Source organism: Scylla paramamosain, chromosome 24 (genome assembly GCF_035594125.1).
Source record: "Scylla paramamosain isolate STU-SP2022 chromosome 24, ASM3559412v1, whole genome shotgun sequence".
NCBI lineage: Eukaryota > Metazoa > Arthropoda > Malacostraca > Decapoda > Portunidae > Scylla > Scylla paramamosain.
In genome coordinates, this window is record NC_087174.1 from 10,197,374 (window position 1) to 10,214,046 (window position 16,673).

The window sequence follows — 16,673 nt, forward strand, 5'->3', positions numbered from 1 at the left end:
CTTCCTCTTCCCCAAGCTCAAGGAGGTCATGAAGGGGACCCGTTTTGATGATGCGGACGACATCAAAAAGGCCGTGACGACGGAGCTGAGGAGCATCCCGCAAGAATCCTTCCAGCAGTGCATGCAAGCCTGGCAGAGAAGGATGGACAAGTGCATGCGGTGCCAGGGGGATTACTTCGAAGGAGATAACCTATAGTTTGTAGCCTGGATGTGAAATAAAACTTGTGTGGCACCAGTCCTGGAACTTTAATGACACACCTCGTACTACTACCACTACTACCACTACTACCACTCACCTTGCTTGCACTCAGAGCGGACATTAGACTCAAGCGTGTCCATTTGTATCTGTATGCGCTTGTACTCTCGCTCCGCCTGGTTGCTCTTCCTTCTGTACACGACCAGCACCACCATGGACACCAGCACCAGGAACAGGCCGCCCGCTGCCATGCCTCCTATGGCCTCGGGGGGGAACTGGTACTCCTGCAGAAGAGATGAGGTTGTGGTGGTGGTGGTCAGTTTTTTTTTTTTTTTTTGTGATTGTGTTTGTCCGTAGTTATTATTTTTTTTGTGTGTGAGCGCTAATTTGATGTTCTTTGTTTCCTTTTTTTTTATATTTTTTGGATTTTTTTTGTTTGTAGTCTGTTAGTGTTTTTTTTTGTAGCTGTTTTTGTTGTTTTTCAGTATTAAGATTCAATGTTCTTTTGTAATATTTATTTTGAATAGTTTTTTTTGTTTATTTCGTGTAAAAAAGGGAAAGTATAAGATAGAGTCTGATAATTGTATTCTCTCTCTCTCTCTCTCTCTCTCTCTCTCTCTCTCTCTCTCTCTCTCTCTCTCTCTCTCTCTCTCTCTCAGCATTAGGCTCCCTTTCGTCATGCTAAGCTCCGTGGAACCTGCAGTATTGTGTATAATGGTACAGTTTGAGGTTGATGTCTTACCATCTTCCAGTGGCGAGGCAACACCACTAGCACAGACAGTGGCATGCAGACCGGCCCAGAAAAAAAAGAAAAAAAAAAGAAAAGTAGAAAAAAAAAGAGGGAAGAAATCTCGTTCAATTTACCTCTCAAAAAAGAGTTAAAGAATGAAAAAAGAAGTGTTGGTTAATCTAGTTTGAGATTAGTCTTGAAACTCCTCTTTTTTACACGGTTTAAGTCGCAGGAAGGAGGAACAACAGAAGTAGGTGGAAAGTCCAAGAGTTTACCAGTGAAAGGGATGAAAGAATGCGAGTCTAAGTGGGTTACCTGGCCAGCGAGGAGGAGCGGGGGAAAACTCAGGTGTCGCGGCTCTGGGCTGATGGTGAGGCTTTGGCGAATCCTGCAAGATTACGCGGCACATTCCCAGCAAGTCACGTGATAGCAAGTGATATACAAGGCGCACTTAAAACTCGTGTCTTTATTGAGGCTAATGCAGGTGTTCGCCAGAATGTGGATCCACTTTATGCTCTCGTATACTTAAGGGTGAAGTGGCATTCCTCCTTTTACGAGCCGCGGGTGTGTGAGGTCTGTGTGGCTGGTGTATAATTCCGGGTCATCATTGTCGCTGCATATACTTGGCGAGCGCCGAGATGAATGGCTTCCTTCATCTCTCAGGGGCGCCGTGTGCTGCCCGCGGCCGTGCTGGGCTAAAGTCATCCAACAAGACAGATTAACTTTGCAAATTAGAACTAAGCGAGGGAGAAAACGGGGTGATACAGCCAGGCCCCGGGGCAGGAGGCGCCTCGGCGGCCTGGCTGGGGGACTCAAGAAACTGCCGCGACGGAATCCAATTAAAACACCATCAGGCCAGAGCGCGACGCCTAACGAGTCTTTAACGTGCGGCAGGACAGACCTTGATCATCTCGTAGCGGAGGTACCCGATGGGGAATCTGAGGTTCTGCCCCATCCTCACCACCACCAGGGGCAGGTCCAGCACGGTGGATCGCCCCAGCTCATCCGTGGGCGGCGGCTGCAGCTCGGGCGGCGTGCACACCAGCTGCGTGAGAGCCAGTGAGGTGACGTTGCACTGCTTGGTGCCGATAGTTACGTTCACGTCCGAGTCATCACTGGCCAGGTTCAGGTTCTCGCCCTGTGGGGAGGAAGAGAGCAGGGTGTTATGGGTGGTGGTGGCTGTAGTGGTGGTGGCCGTGTCGGGGGATTCTGATTCATGGTAGTTATAAATTCTCATGCACGGGAGGACTGAACAAGGGTGGTCGTGAGGGAAAGAATGTAAGGGGAGGTGGTGGTGGTGGTGGTGGTACCCTGCCGAGCCTCACCTCAATGACCAGCGTGTCGCCCTTGTACAGCTTGATGCCGTTGGGGAAGCTGCGGTACTCTGGGTCTAGCACATACACCAGCGAGCGAGCCCCCGAGGAGAGCACGTGACGCAAGTTCCTGACGGAGGCCACGTTGTCCATGATGAAGCCGACGTCCAGCGTGATGGAGTTGCCGAAATTCTGCCGCGGAGACCTGGAAGGGGAGGGCGGGGGAGGGATGGTGAGGGGCACGTATGATATCAGCGGCTCAGGTCACGTCTGTGTTCTGCACCTCATCGGAAAGGACATAAGACTGTTATAAAAGCGCAGTAGTAACAGTGTCCGGTGTACTAACCTGGACACCTTATGTGACGTCCTGGCCGCAGCGCGGGGCTCGGGCACGGTCTCCGGAGCGCCGCGCCGCTCCCGCAGCATGGCGAGCAGCACGGCGCGGTTGACACACGGCGAGGGACACTCCATCTGGTCGTGGCTCAACACGCGACACATGGACGAGTTGAGGACGTGGTCGTGCAGCAGGACGGTGATGCGCGGCGACTGGATGGCGTCCAGCTGCGTGCCGTGCACTGTCAGGAGGCGGCCGCCGCTCCAGGGCGTGTGACGAGGCTTCAGCTCCAGGATTTTAGGATCAGGTGTGTAGACGAAGGGCGAGGCAAGGGTGCGACGCGCCCCGTCTACTGTTACAGTCAGCGTCTTCACTGTAGCCGGCAGCCCTTCGCCCTCCTTGTCGCTTTCAGCAAGTCCCGATGCCCGCGAGGTGACGCACACCAGGCGGTGCGATGACGACTGCGTCTTGTTGACGACACACGGCAGGTGGTCCAGCTCCGCCGACACGTGGGAGCCCACATTGAGGAAGCGGCCGCTGATGGAGAGCACCGTGCCGCCAGACACTGGTCCGCGTGTCGGCCACACGCCCGTCACGCTCACGTTCTGTGAGGGGGAAGGAAACACCGCGTGAGAAACAGAGTGGTGCGTTGTGTCTGGAGACGCCCCAAAACGCAGCCTTCGCCTGGAACACCTGGCAAGAGAGAGGAAGCGGCGGGGGTACTTACGGTGTAGGTGAACTTGACGGTGGAGCGCGTGGTGCCTGCCGGAGTGGTGACGCGCACCGGGAACTGCATGTCCTGGCTTGCGGAGGTGAGGGCGGGCGCCGGGCCCGTGCGGCACGTGATCTTGACGGACACGTGGTACTCATGCACCTTGCAGGGCACCTCGCCGATGAAAATGTTGTCCTGCACGTCCTCCTCCCGCAGGCCCAGGTTGCTACCCTCGATGGTGACCAGCGTGCCGCCCTCCAGGGGGCCCGCCAGCGGCTGGATCTGGGGGAGAAGAGGAAGGCATGTTTGAGATGCGACATCTTCAAGAGACTCATAACAACAACAACAAAAACAACATGCACTATTGCCGGAGGGTCGCAGGCTAAAACTTTCCAATAATGTCAATTTTCACTTGGAGCAAAAATATAGCAGCGAAATTTTTAATATACGCATTATGGGAAGCGTGAGGCGGGTAGGGGAGAGGGAAAGGCGGCGGCGGGCGGGCTGCCCTTGTCCAATATTGACTAAAACAACCATCACTTATCGATATTAGACAAGCCTGAAATCCACGTCAAAATCCATTACGTCACGCCTAATCCTTCCCGGGACTGGTCGTGTGATGGATGACGTCAGCGCTGACAGCCGCTGATGGATCGTGATTGGCCAGTTTTTTCCTCTCCATCACGGCGCACCGACACACGCCGCCCAATTAGCGCGCCCGATGTTTTTCGCCCAATCCGTCATCCCCCTTGCCGTAAAACAGATAAATAAGAGGCGATGGCTGCGATAAAACCAGATAAGAGCGAATCCTCCTGCCCGATCACCCGATAAGGGAAGGGACGAGTGGCAGCCTTGCTTATGGGACCGTCAGGACTGCCAACAGTACCAAGGTGGCGACGGGCGGGTGGGAAGGAGGCAAGCATGGGATGAAGGGTAAATATAAACTTTTCACTGATGACATGGGTTACTTAGAGAGAGAGAGAGAGAGAGAGAGAGAGAGAGAGAGAGAGAGAGAGAGGAGGAGGAGAGGGCGAGTGGGTTGTGGTCTTCTATCTCTTCACCTTCCGTCCTTCCTTCATCTCACTCATCATCTTAAATTTAATGCAAATGGAAGACAAACACGAGGCATCGCCAAGGTGGCAAGAACGGCCATAATGAAAAATAAACAGGTCACTGAAAATCTCTCTCTCTCTCTCTCTCTCTCTCTCTCTCTCTCTCTCTCTCTCTCTCTCTCTCTCTCTCTCTCTCTCTCTCTCTGGATGCAAAAACATAAAGAGGCAATGGCACACACAAAGACCTGAATCCAAGGAACAAATTGTACCGCGCGTGTGTTTGTTTTTGCCTAGCCGAATGCACGTAGTTTGCACAGACTATTGAAAAATATGAAAAAAAAAAAAAGTAGGGGAAAAAAGATAGAGAGACAGACAGAGAGAATGCACGTCAAGTTTCCCTCTCCCTCTCTCTCCCTGTTCCACTCCCTCTCCTTCTCTCCGCCTCCCCCAAAAAAACAAAAGCGAATACAAATAGAAAATGCACAATAGTGAAAAATAAACAATTAAAATGCGAACGGACACGAAAGGAGATGCAATATGTAGGAGGAGGAGGAAGGGAGATAGACAGGCAGGGAGAGAAAATAGAGAGAGGGAGAAAATAGAGGCTGGGAGAGAGAGAGAGAGAGAGAGAGAGAGAAAGAGAGAGAAGGGAATAGTGTCCATATAAGCTTGAAATCTGTGCAAGTTCTCCTTTTAAACTTAACTTCAAAAGCCGGCGGAAAACAAGGGGAGGTAAATTAGAGAAAATGGATAATTAAGAGGGAGACTTTGTTATATTGGCCAAAGGGCGGAATTCTGGTAACTTTCCTATATTCCCTTGTTCTCTCCGCCCCATGTTGGCCACTCTATCCCCACAGCCTCGTCCCGCCAGCCAGTCCAGCTCATTCAGTCAGTCCCTCTCCCATGCAAAGCCGAGGCGCGGAATCCCTTTCTCTCCCATACAACCCATAGTAAAAAAAGAAAAAAAGAAGAAAAAAAAATATTGAGTGGTAGAAATCAACCCACAGCACCCATTTGCAGGCCCCATACCTTGTCCTTTCCCTCATTCCCCCCCTTCCTCTACCCCTTTCCCCTTCCCTCTCCCTCCCTTCCCCAGCCAGCTAAAGAGAAGGATGACGCAACACGACAAACACAAAGCGACACTTTATCAATTTCTACGCCATTTCCCTTCCTGTGCACGCTCCCAACTGAGCTCCCTTCCCTCCCTCTCCCTGCCTCTCCCTCTCGCACTCTCCCTATCTCCCACACTCTCCCTATCTCCCACACTCTCCCTCCTTCCCGTCATCCCTTTCTCCCAGCCTCCCTGTTTCCCATTTCTCCACATGTACTCGTCTCCATGCTTTCCTTCTTCCCTTCCTCTCCCTTCTTTCCTTCCTCTCCAACTTCCCTTCCTCTCCTCCCTTCCTTCAGTTCCCTTCCTGACAGTTTCCATTCCTCTCTCCCTTCCCTCCACATACACTTGTCTACATTTCCAAGTTTGCTCTGCTCCTATCTCTCCCTTCCTCTCCCTTCCCTTCACCCCACAGCAGCATCTCCCTTCCTCTCCCCCTTCCAGAGAGAAAAATACGTATCTTGTTCCCTCCTTTACTCGTAATGTGAAGAAATCCCTCCTCCTGTACCTCTCCTTCCTCCCATTCCTTCTCTTCCTCCTCCATGCTTCCTATCCCCTCCCTTCCCTTCACTGCAAAGATTGTCAGTATTCCCTTCTATCCTCTCTACATTTCCTTTCCCACTGAGTCCTTCCTTTCTTCAATATCTCTATCTTTCTTCTTTTCCCCATTTCCTTTCCTATTTCCTCTTTTTCTCTAAAACATTAAGGGCTGTGCCTCTGTCCCTACCATTCCTTTCTCGTATTCCTTCCTTCTCTTCCTTAATAGCACCTCCTTATTTCCCTTCCTTTCTCCCTTCACTTCCACGTTCCCTTCTTTCCTCTTAAAATATTAAATGGTCTCTTTTGTCTATACATCTCCCTTCCTTCCCTTATTCCTCCCTTCACTACAGCATCTCCATCCTTTCCTCTCCCTTTCCCTTCTCTTCCCTTCCCTTCACAACCAAATGCACTTTCCTTCCCTTCACTTCCCTTACTTCCTTGAAAATGTGGAGAACTATTCCTACCATCACTACTGCTGTTGTCTTCCACCACCACCACCACCACCACCACCAGCCAGCCAGCCAGCCATACGTGCCAAACCCGATGTAAATTATGTCTGTTTAGCCAAAATATTATCACTGACGAGAGCGTTGATTTCGAGTTGCTGCTGGCGTTGATTTACGTGCAAGGGTAACGTGTGTGTGTGTGTGTGTGTGTGTGTGTGTGTGTGTGTGTGTGTGTGTGTATGTGTGCAGCGTGGGGGGTGGGGTGGAGGAGGAAGGATAAGGGGAGAAAGGAGGGTGACTTGAAGAGGGAGAGTGATGGGGAAGATTGAAAGGGAGAGAAGAGTGAGGGGTAGAATAGGAGGGTGGGAGAAAAGAGAGGGTGAGGAAGAGGAAGGATGAGAGGAGGAGAAGGAAGAGGAAATGGGAGGGTAAGGGGAAAAGGAAGGATGAGGGGAAATGAAGGGTGAGGAGAAAAAGCAAGTGCGTGAGAGAGAGAGAGAGAGAGAGAGAGAGAGAGAGAGAGAGAGAGAGAGAGAGAGAGAGAGAGAGAGAGAGAGAGAGAGAGTAAAAAGAAACACCACTACAAACAAGACATTGACACAAAAATAACGAAAAAAAAAAATAAATAAAACAAGAAAACATTAAAACCACAAGTACTATAAGTAAAGCAAGGTGTGTGTGTGTGTGTGTGTGTGTGTGTGTGTGTGTGTGTGTGTGTGTGTGTGTGTGTGTGTGACGCAGGTGGCCCTAGAACGCCCGTCCATCATGGAAGTGACACACGGTGGAGGAAAAACCGAGAGAGAGAGAGAGAGAGAGAGAGAGAGAGAGAGAGAGAGAGAGAGAGAGAGAGAGAGAGAGAGAGAGAGAGAGAGAGAGAGAGAGCGCAATCCTCCAAGACCCTTCAAACAGATAAAGAATGATAGATAAATTGACAACTTAAGATAGACATATGGGGTTGAAGACACACACAAAGGCTGCCTGATAGAAAAATGGGCACTTGATTCTACGGTTTAGCGCTACAATAGATAGACATATGGCCAGGAGTGATGGATATATGGCTGAGTCGATAGATATTTAGCGGGAGATAGATTGACAGGGAAGAAGGTACAGAGGCCTATGAATATTCAAACCCGATAGATAGTGAAGAGGAGAGAGAGAAGCAGCTTGATAGATAAATAGACAAGATAATGGGTTGTTTAATAGGGAAGTTAGTGACATGTGCTTTCCCTCCCTCACGTCTTTTCCCCTTTTCTCAACTCTCCTCTCCCTAACTCCCTTTCATCCCTTACTTTTCTTCCTCATTATTATTCTCCCTATCCTTGCCTTCCCCTCACCTCTCCCTCTTCATATGTCTCATCTTTATTCTCCCACTCCATGTCTCTCTTTCATTCGTTATTATTACTAATTTCTCCCTCACCTCTTCCCTTCACTCCTTCCTACTCCTTCCCCTCACCCTTCCCCCTTCCCCTTCCTATTCCCCCTGTCCCTCCCTCTCTATTCTTCCCTTTCTTTCATATCATTATTACAATTCTATCCCTTCCCCCCCTTCCCCTCTTCCCCTCACTCTATCCCACTCACCCCTCCCCCTTCCTGTCTCCCCTCACCCATCCTTCCATGTCTTTATTGAGCTAACTGTTGGTATTTATTACTGTAAGGGCGGGTGAGGGGAAAGGGGGGTGAGGGGAAAGGGGGTCAGATTACACAGAGCATAGCCATTATGGTGGTGGGGGAATGGTTTGGGGGTGAGGGGATATGAGGGGAAGAGAGAGGGGAGGTGAGGGGAAAGAAGAGGGGAAGGGAGGGGAAAGGAGGGGAAACTCGTGTGTCATGTTGGAGAAAGAGAGTGTTATGTTTTTTTTTTCTTTCTGTTTTGTTTTGTTTTGCTTTTTTTTCCTTGTCTTGTCATTGTTGCTGTTTTTTTTAAATTTTTTTAATCTGGTTGTGTGTTCGTTTGTTTTTTATGTTTTTCTTTTTGTTTTGATGATGTTTGCTGGCAGTCACTGTGTATTGGTTGTCGTAGTAGTAGTAGTAGTAGTAGTAGTACTTGTTGTTGTTGTTGTTGTTGTTGTTGTTGTTGTATGGTGGTGATGAAAATAATAGTAAAATGAGAAATAGTAATAGTGTTCGTGGTGTTTTATGTAGTATTAGTAATAGTAGAATTAGCAGAAGTGGTAGTGGTAGAAGTAGTAATAGTAGTGGTAGTAGTAGTAGTAGTAGTTGTTGTTGTAGTGATATGTGTTGTTAGTGATGTTAAAGAGTGAGAAGTAGCAGCAGCAGTAATGGTAGTTTTTATTTAGTAGTGGTAGTAGTAGTAGTAGTAGTGATGGTGGTAGTTGTAATAGTAGTAGTAATAGTACATATCTAAATCCTCCACCACATTCCTTTTCCTTATCCCCAACTTTCTCCTCAGTAATCTCCCCATTCCTCACCTCCTCCCCTCCCCACGGCCACCCCACACCCCTTCCCCTTCCTACTTCCCCTTCCCCTTCCGTTGATCCCACTCTCACTCACTCATCCCCTAATTTTCTTTCTTTTATCCCCTCTCCCTTATCCCCCCCATTCTTCTCTTCCTTTTGCTTCTTACTGTTCTTTGTAACCTTATCTGTCTGTGTGTCTGTGCTTATGTTTGGGTCTCTCTCTCTCTCTCTCTCTCTCTCTCTCTCTCTCTCTCTCTCTCTCTCTCTCTCTCTCTCTCTCTCTCTCTCTCTCCTGTTTCTTTGTCTCTACGTGCCTGTCTATCTTTGGTGTTCTGTTTTGTTTGTTTGTCTGTCTGTCAGTATGTATTTATATACTCGTATGTATGTATGTATGTATGTACGAGTATGTATGTCCCTCTTTCTCTTTGTCTTTGTCTAATTAGTTACCTGTTTGTGTTTCTGTCTGCCTGTATGTATGTATGGCTGCCTACCTGCCTCCGTGTCTCCCTCCACCCCAGCACAGCATCCCATCTCATCCCTTCCCCATCCTCTCCCTCACCTGAGCACGCCCCTCCCTCCACCTCCCTTCCTTCCTCCTGCCCCTTTCCCCCAGACGCCCCCTGCCCCCCTCCACTCCAATGACCCATAGGATACACGTTAATAGGCTTCAGGATAATCAAAATGGCTTTATGTCGTGCAAACTTGAAAGTTATGATGCTCATTTATTCAGACCGTGACTAATAACGCCTGTGCAACGACAAAAAAATAGTAATATCGCCTCTACCTCTTCCCCCCTCCCTCTCCCTCTCCCTCTCAGCACCAAAAGCGGCGTACAGAGGTTGTAACATGAACAGTTATAGAATGTAAGTTTTATTGCCTAGAAAAAAATGCATCTGTATATTTGTATGTATGTAATGGTTATGTGAACGGATGTGTTAATAGCCCCGGTGTGTGTGTGTGTGTGTGTGTGTGTGTGTGTGTGTGTGTGTGTGTGTGTGTGTGTGTGTGCTTTAGGGGAAATATTTAATAATCTTCCCCTTTGTCGTCTCGTAACTGCTTGTTTTATAGCGTGCATTATTTTACATTATTGCTACGAAGCGGCGATAGTAGTGGTGGTAGTGATGGTGAGGATAGTAGTAGTAGTAGTAGTAGTAGTAGTAGTAGTAGTAGTGGTAGTGGTGGTGGTGGTGGTAGTTGTAGTAGTAGTAGTAGTAGTAGTAGTAACAATGGTGGTGGTAATGGTTGGTTATAAGTATCAGTATTACTACCATTAGTGTAGGTAATAGTATTATGATGGTGATAACAATAATAATAATAATAATAATAATAATAATAATAATAATAATAATAATAATAATAATAATAATAATAATGGCTGATGGCGATGATAATAACGATCCAGAGAGAGAGAGAGAGAGAGAGAGAGAGAGAGAGAGGAGAGAGAGAGAGAGAGAGAGAGGAGAGAGAGAGAGAGAGAGAGAGAAGAGAGAGAGAGAGAGAGCAAGGAGAAAAAAAGAAGAGCAAATTTACATTCTTGCTCACTGGAGGAAGAAATTATGTTCAGCTGATTGTGTACTGAGAAGGAGACGACGTGGAACACACACACACACACACACACACACACACACACACACACACACACACACACACACACACACAGGGCGCGTCACACACTTGGCTGCTCTTCAGGACGATAACAACGCTCACAGCACATTAAACCCGGCAGAAACACAAGAAAAATGTAAAAATAGACCCGAAAAAAATACATAAAAAAAGGGGCAAACTCGCGTATTATTAAGACACGGAATAGCATCGTTAGGGAACAAAAAATAATGATGCAGAAGTAGATGAATGCAATGAATAATACAACAGGGGACGGAATGTGTACTGTTTCTACGTGTGTACCCCCCCTCCCTCTCTCTCTCTCTCTCTGAATAAATAACAAATAAATAACCAATGCAAAACAATTACAATCAGAAGCGGAACAATGGAAATGACAATACTAAAACACACACAAAAAAAAAAATAAATAAATAAACAAACGAACATGAGTGTAGTGTAGTGTAGTGTAGCGTAACGCTGCGTTGTGTTTTCTGAAATAAATTCGCCTGGAGGTTCAAATACATCTCAATTGCTTGTTATTTCTGTTTCCATGCATCCGCCAACGGGTCTGAATGGGCAGGGGAACTCAGGCTATGAGCCGCGCGTATGCACTGCGGTGGAAAGCTGCGTGTGGTGGAACGGGTATTGTTAGTTTGTGATGCATAATTGTGGCGGTGAGAGAGGAGAGCCACGGGAGGGAGAGTGAGGGAGGCAGAGAGAGGTTAGAGGGAAGGAGGGAGGTAAGCGAGAGTTCCAGAATGGGCGAGTAGGAATGGGAGCAGTGAGAGGCGCAGTGAGAGGGAAGGAAGGGTGAAATGGGGAGAAGAAAGGGAGGGAAGATAAATGTTTGAGTGTGTGTGTGTGTGTGTGTGTGTGTGTGTGTGTGTGTGTGTGTGTGTGTGTGTGTGTGTGTGTGTGTGTGTGTGTGTGTGTGTGTATGTGTGTGTGTGTGATGTTCTCTTTAATCATGTAAGTTATTACTGGGCCAAGGTGTGTAATCCTTCAGTCTTTCATCTCGTGCTTTCAGTCGCCTTCCTTTCTCCCTTACTCCTCCTCCTCCTCCTCCTCCTCCTCCTCATCCTTTCTCTCCTTTTCGTCACGTCCCATGATTCTCTGCTATTGTGTGGCGATACCACTGCTCCTAGACCTTCCCTTACTCTGCCTCTGTCTCGTATATATGTATTTATGCATTCTCTCTCTCTCTCTCTCTCTCTCTCTCTCTCTCTCTCTCTCTCTGTGTGTGTGTGTGTGTGTGTGTGTGTGTGTGTGTGTGTGTGTTTCCCCTGAGGGTGCAGTCAGGCATTACTCAGCAGTATGAGGCGGTGTTCGGGTGCACGTGGTGCAGTACTCACCAAGTCAATCCTGGGCGTGGGGCACTGGCTGAGGCGGGCGTCCTCCAGGGGCGGGCGTGGCTGGGAAGGGGAGGAGGAGGCTGCGGCCACGGGGCAGTGCGGGGCGTAGCGGCAGGCGGCGCCGCACCAGGCGCAGCGGTAGCGCGGGTGGCGCGTGACACACAGGGAACAGTCGTGGTGGCCGCGGTGTGCCCCCAGCACGCCACACTTGTATAGCGTGAGTGGCCGCGCGTCCACCACGTGGTCGCGATTCCACACCAGCGTGACGCGTGCCTCGTACTCGCCCTCCGCGGACTCGTAGCGGTACACGGTGGGCTCGCACACCACGCGCTGCAGTCGCCGGTGGTACTGCGGGCGGGTGGAAGTGGCAGTGGTGGGATCACCCCCGCCGCCGTCGTCCTCGAGGTCCTCGTCATTCACGATCACTCTGGCGCCGACCTTCATGGTGGCGCCCTCCACGCTCACTACGCACTGGAAGCCCAGCTGGCTGGCTCGGGGCACAGGCAGGTTTTCCACCAGAAGCACCAGCTCCGACGTAGCTCCGTCTGCCGCCAGCAGCTGCTTTTGTTCCGGCCAAAACCGTGGACAAAACCTGGCCCCATGCTGGTCCAGCTGCGCGGGGTTCTGGAGGAAAAACTTAAGTCAAGCCGCTGCCTGGAAGCAAACACATCTCACAACTTATCCCGCACCACATTCCACTGCGGCAGAATCAGTGAATCAGTAGACATGTTTACTCACCTTTTCCCCGGAGATGATGGTCCTCCCGCTACAGGAGGAGGCGTTGTGGGTGCAGGTGTTCTCGTACACGCACCAGTTGCACGCCCAGTTGCTCCGCACGCAGCTGCCACAGGTGTTGTGGCGGCCGCAGTCATAGAAGGCAAAGTTTCGGGAGACGAAGTCCTTGTTGGTCTCGCTGGAGCGGACGGCGAGGGGAACCAGCACGTGGTCATGGTGGGCGGGGATGGGCGGCCGGTGCTGGGGGGCGGGCGTGCCGCACGTCAGCCCCAAGGGTGTCACCAGCCCGTCCTCGGGAGGCGCCGATCCCCACACACACTGGTACTTGGCGCCGGCAGGCAGCTCCGGCAGCGTGCGGATGGTGAGGCGCACCTGTGTGGGAAGGAAGAGGCATTGTTGAGCGTGTCAGGCGGCGAAGTGTGGAGGTGTTTGGCGTGCACAGCTGATTCCTTCTCTGAGTCTCGGATCACCTGGCCCACGACAGCTGGCAGACGCGCCTCAACACACCTCCTGCCTCGTCTTGTCCCTCGCCTTGCCAGCCCAAGAGCACGAAAGCTGCGAGCTGTGCAGTTAGCCCGTGCAGCGAGAGGAGGAAAAGGAGGAGGAGGAGGAGGAGGAGGAGGAGGAGGAGGAGGAGGAGGAGGAGGAGGAGGAGGAGGAGGAGGAGGAGGAGCAGAAGGAGGAGGAGGAGGAGGAGCAGGTGCAGGCTGAGTCTAATGGGATAACACCGCTCCTGAATGTCCCTGATTGACTCCAGACTTCAGAGGCAGCAGCCAATCAGCGCCGCGACGGTCAGAATTAAGGGATGGAATTTGACGTGCGAGGTGATTCACATTCCAGATCGAAACTTGTTCTGATTTGTGGGGATTATATTTGGCTTTTAGCTGACTGGTGAAGGGATTGTGCGGTCTGCGGGGCGAGGAGCCAGGAGGAGAACGAACAGGGAGAAGGCAATGGGGAGGAGGAGGAGGAGGAGGAGGAGGAGGAGGAGGAGGAGGAGGAGGAGGAGGAGGAAGATACCAATAAGGAGGGGAAGGGATGAGGAAGGGAGAATCGGAGTACTGGAAAAAGGGGACGGAGGAATCACGGCTCTCTCTGTCTCTCTCTCTCTCTCTCTCTCTCTCTCTCTCTCTCTCTCTCTCTCTCTCTCTCTCTCTCTCTCTCTCGTCCATACACAGCTCTCCCCACTAATTGACTTAATTCTCTTCCGTTCAATTTTCTTTAACCTTCACGCTCTTAAGCTCACTTGTCTTGTATTTTTTTCGCTTCATACTCAATCCCTTCTATCATCAGTCTCCTCCTCCTCCTCCTCCTCCTCTTCCTCCTCCTTCTCCTCCTCCTCCTCCTTCTCCTCCTCCTCCTCCTCCCTCTCGTTCTTCCTATCAACACGTCTCCTTTCTCAGGACTCAAGACCACTGCCTCTCCTCCTCCTCCTCCTCCTCCTCCTCGTTCTCCTCGTTCTCCTTCTCGTGATACATTAAGTTTCTTTGATAGTATACCATTTTATTTTGTCTCTGTAGCCAAAACATCCTAAAAGCAGATCTATATTTTCCTCCTCCTCCTCCTCCTCCTCCTCCTCTCCCCAAATCCTCTCCCCAGCCACTTCTTGTCCTCCCCGCTCTCTGGAAATCGATACTTACGACATTAAGAGAAAATTGGCACCATTTGTCACCAGAAGGAAACGCCTCCCTTCTCTCCCTCCCTCTCCCTCCCTTCCTTCCTCCACCCTTCGTCTCTCTGTCACTTCTTTACCCCCTCCCTCTCCTTTCCTTCATTCACACTTCTACTTGTTTAATTTCCTCTCTCTCTCTCTCTCTCTCTCTCTCTCTCTCTCTCTCTCTCTCTCTCTCTCTCTCTCTCTCTCTCTCTCTCTCTCTCTCTCTCTCTCTCTCTCTCTCTCTCTCTCTCTCTCTCTCTCTCTCTCTCTCTCTCTCTCTCTCTCTCTCTCTCTCTCTCTCTCTAACAGCTACTCCACTTTTTCTTCACACCTCTATTCTCGTCTTTCCTCCTCCTCCTCCTCCTTCTCCTCCTCCTACTCCTCCTTCTCCTCCCCCTCTCCTTCCTTCATTTTTCGGTAAATATTTTTTTCTCCGCCACTACTTCTCCTTTATTTCTGTCACGCTGTCTGTCTGTCTGTCTGTCTGTCTGTCAGTCGTTATTTTTGTTCTTTATTTAACATACCTTTTTCATCTACAAACTTCTCTCTCTCTCTCTCTCTCTCTCTCTCTCTCTCTCTCTCTCTCTCTCTCTCTCTCTCTCTCTCTCTCTGTTTGTCTTTTTTTCTTTTTTCCTTAGTAATTCAGAATGCGTCTGTGTATTTTTCCTATCTATTTCTATTTTTCTTTATTTTTTCGCCCTTTTTTTTACTTGTTCAATTATGTCTCTCAGTTTTGTTTTATTTTCTTGCTTCCGTCTTTTCTTTTTTTCCATCTCATTTTTTTTCACACTTTCTACATGTTTTGTTCATTTTTACTCCTCTCTCTCTCTCTCTCTCTCTCTCTCTCTCTCTCTCTCTCTCTCTCTCTCTCTCTCTCTCTCTCTCTCTCTCACACTTATTTCCTCATTTTTTCTTTTCTATTTTTCCGGCTTCTCTCTGGATGTGTATTTATATTTTCTCTCTCTCTCTCTCTCTCTCTCTCTCTCTCTCTCTCTCTCTCTCTCTCTCTCTCTCTCTCTCTCTCTCTCATTTTCTATTTTTTTTTTTTTTCACTGTGGATGAGTACATGTTCATATTTACTCTCTCTCTCTCTCTCTCTCTCTCTCTCTCTCTCTCTCTCTCTCTCTCTCTCTCTCTCTCTCTCTCTCTCTCTCTCTCTCTGGTGGAGGAGGAAGTCTTGGCGGTGACAGGTGCTTCCTCGCTACTGGGAGAGAAACCGTTGGAGGGAAGGAGGGAAGGAAGGGGTTTCTGGGGACGAGAGAGAGAGAGAGAGAGAGAGAGAGAGAGAGAGAGAGAGAGAGAGAGAGAGAGAGAGAGAGAGAGAGAGTGTAGTATCCATTGCATTCTATCTTCCTTATTTGATTCTTCCTCTTCTCTAGTGTTTTATTACCTCCTTCTTCTTCCTTAAAGCTTCTTCCTCTTCTTGTTCTTGTTTCTTGTTTCTCTCTTCCCAAATTCTCTTTCTTCTCAACATTTTTCGGTAGCGTTTTATTTATTCTTTATTTTCTCACTGTGTATTTTTTTTCCCGTCCATATTTGAATTTTTTCTTTCCTGTTTTCCATTTTCTTTTTTTTTTTAACTTTTCCTTGTTACTATGCTTTCTTTTTCTCTTCCTTCTCCATCTCTCTCTCTCTCTCTCTCTCTCTCTCTCTCTCTCTCTCTCTCTCTCTCTCTCTCTCTCTCTCTCTCTTTCTTTTTTTGTTTTTATTTTATTTTAGTTTCATGAAGTGTATCGATTTTTTTTCCATCTTTTCCTTACACTTCGCTTTCGTAGCCATATGCCTTGCTTCTATCTCTCCTCCACCCCTTCCACCCCTTTCCCCTTCTCCACCTCCTTTTTCCTCCTCATCCACCTCTTCCAGCTCTCTCTCTTTCTCTCTCCTTCCTTCGTGTTCTTTTTCTTTCCAAATTCTAAATATCTTCATTAAATATCCCACAAAGTTGATTATTTTCACCACCCACACTTCATTTCCTTCTTTTCTGTAGCTGTTTCTTTTTTTCATACCCTTCCTCCACCTCTCTCTCTCTCTCTCTCTCTCTCTCCCTCCTTCAGGTGTAGCCAGGTGGAGACCAATCATGGACCCACCAGGTTATAATCCCCAGTTTTATCGGCCCCAGTCTCGCCTGCTCAGGATTATGGCGATTAATGTTGCCTCTCCTCCTTCTCCTCCTCCTCCTCCTCATCATCATCATCATCATCATCATCATCGTCGTTTTTGGTTTCTCTTTTAGTCTGTTTTCTCTCTCTCTCTCTCTCTCTCTCTCTCTCTCTCTCTCTCTCTCTCTCTCTCTCTCTCTCTCTCTCTCTCTCTCTCTCTCTCTCTCTCTCCCCAGTGTTTCATTTCATTAATTCCTCTGATCTTCTGCCGCCTCGTTTATTTTATTTTTTCTTATTTTGATGCTGGGTTTTTTTTTTCTCCTTGTTTGATTATTTTTTCTTGTGCTATGTCTTGTTTATTTGTTGTTCTTGTTCGT

The 16,673-nt window shown here is 48.9% G+C and overlaps 1 protein-coding gene and 1 long non-coding RNA gene across 2 annotated transcripts in view; one reads left to right on the top strand and one right to left on the bottom strand.

Annotated features, from left to right (window-relative positions):
* Positions 1-16,673, top strand: part of LOC135112729 (uncharacterized) — a 161,506-nt gene that overhangs the window by 40,021 nt on the left and 104,812 nt on the right. The window lies entirely within an intron of this gene.
* LOC135112728 (plexin-B-like) overlaps positions 1-16,673 on the bottom strand; it is a 112,386-nt gene that overhangs the window by 32,935 nt on the left and 62,778 nt on the right. Inside the window, 7 exon segments of the mRNA XM_064027485.1 lie at positions 297-480; positions 1,828-2,064; positions 2,252-2,444; positions 2,586-3,178; positions 3,301-3,567; positions 11,806-12,429; positions 12,544-12,912. Of these exon segments, the coding sequence (XP_063883555.1) occupies positions 297-480; positions 1,828-2,064; positions 2,252-2,444; positions 2,586-3,178; positions 3,301-3,567; positions 11,806-12,429; positions 12,544-12,912 (2,467 nt within the window).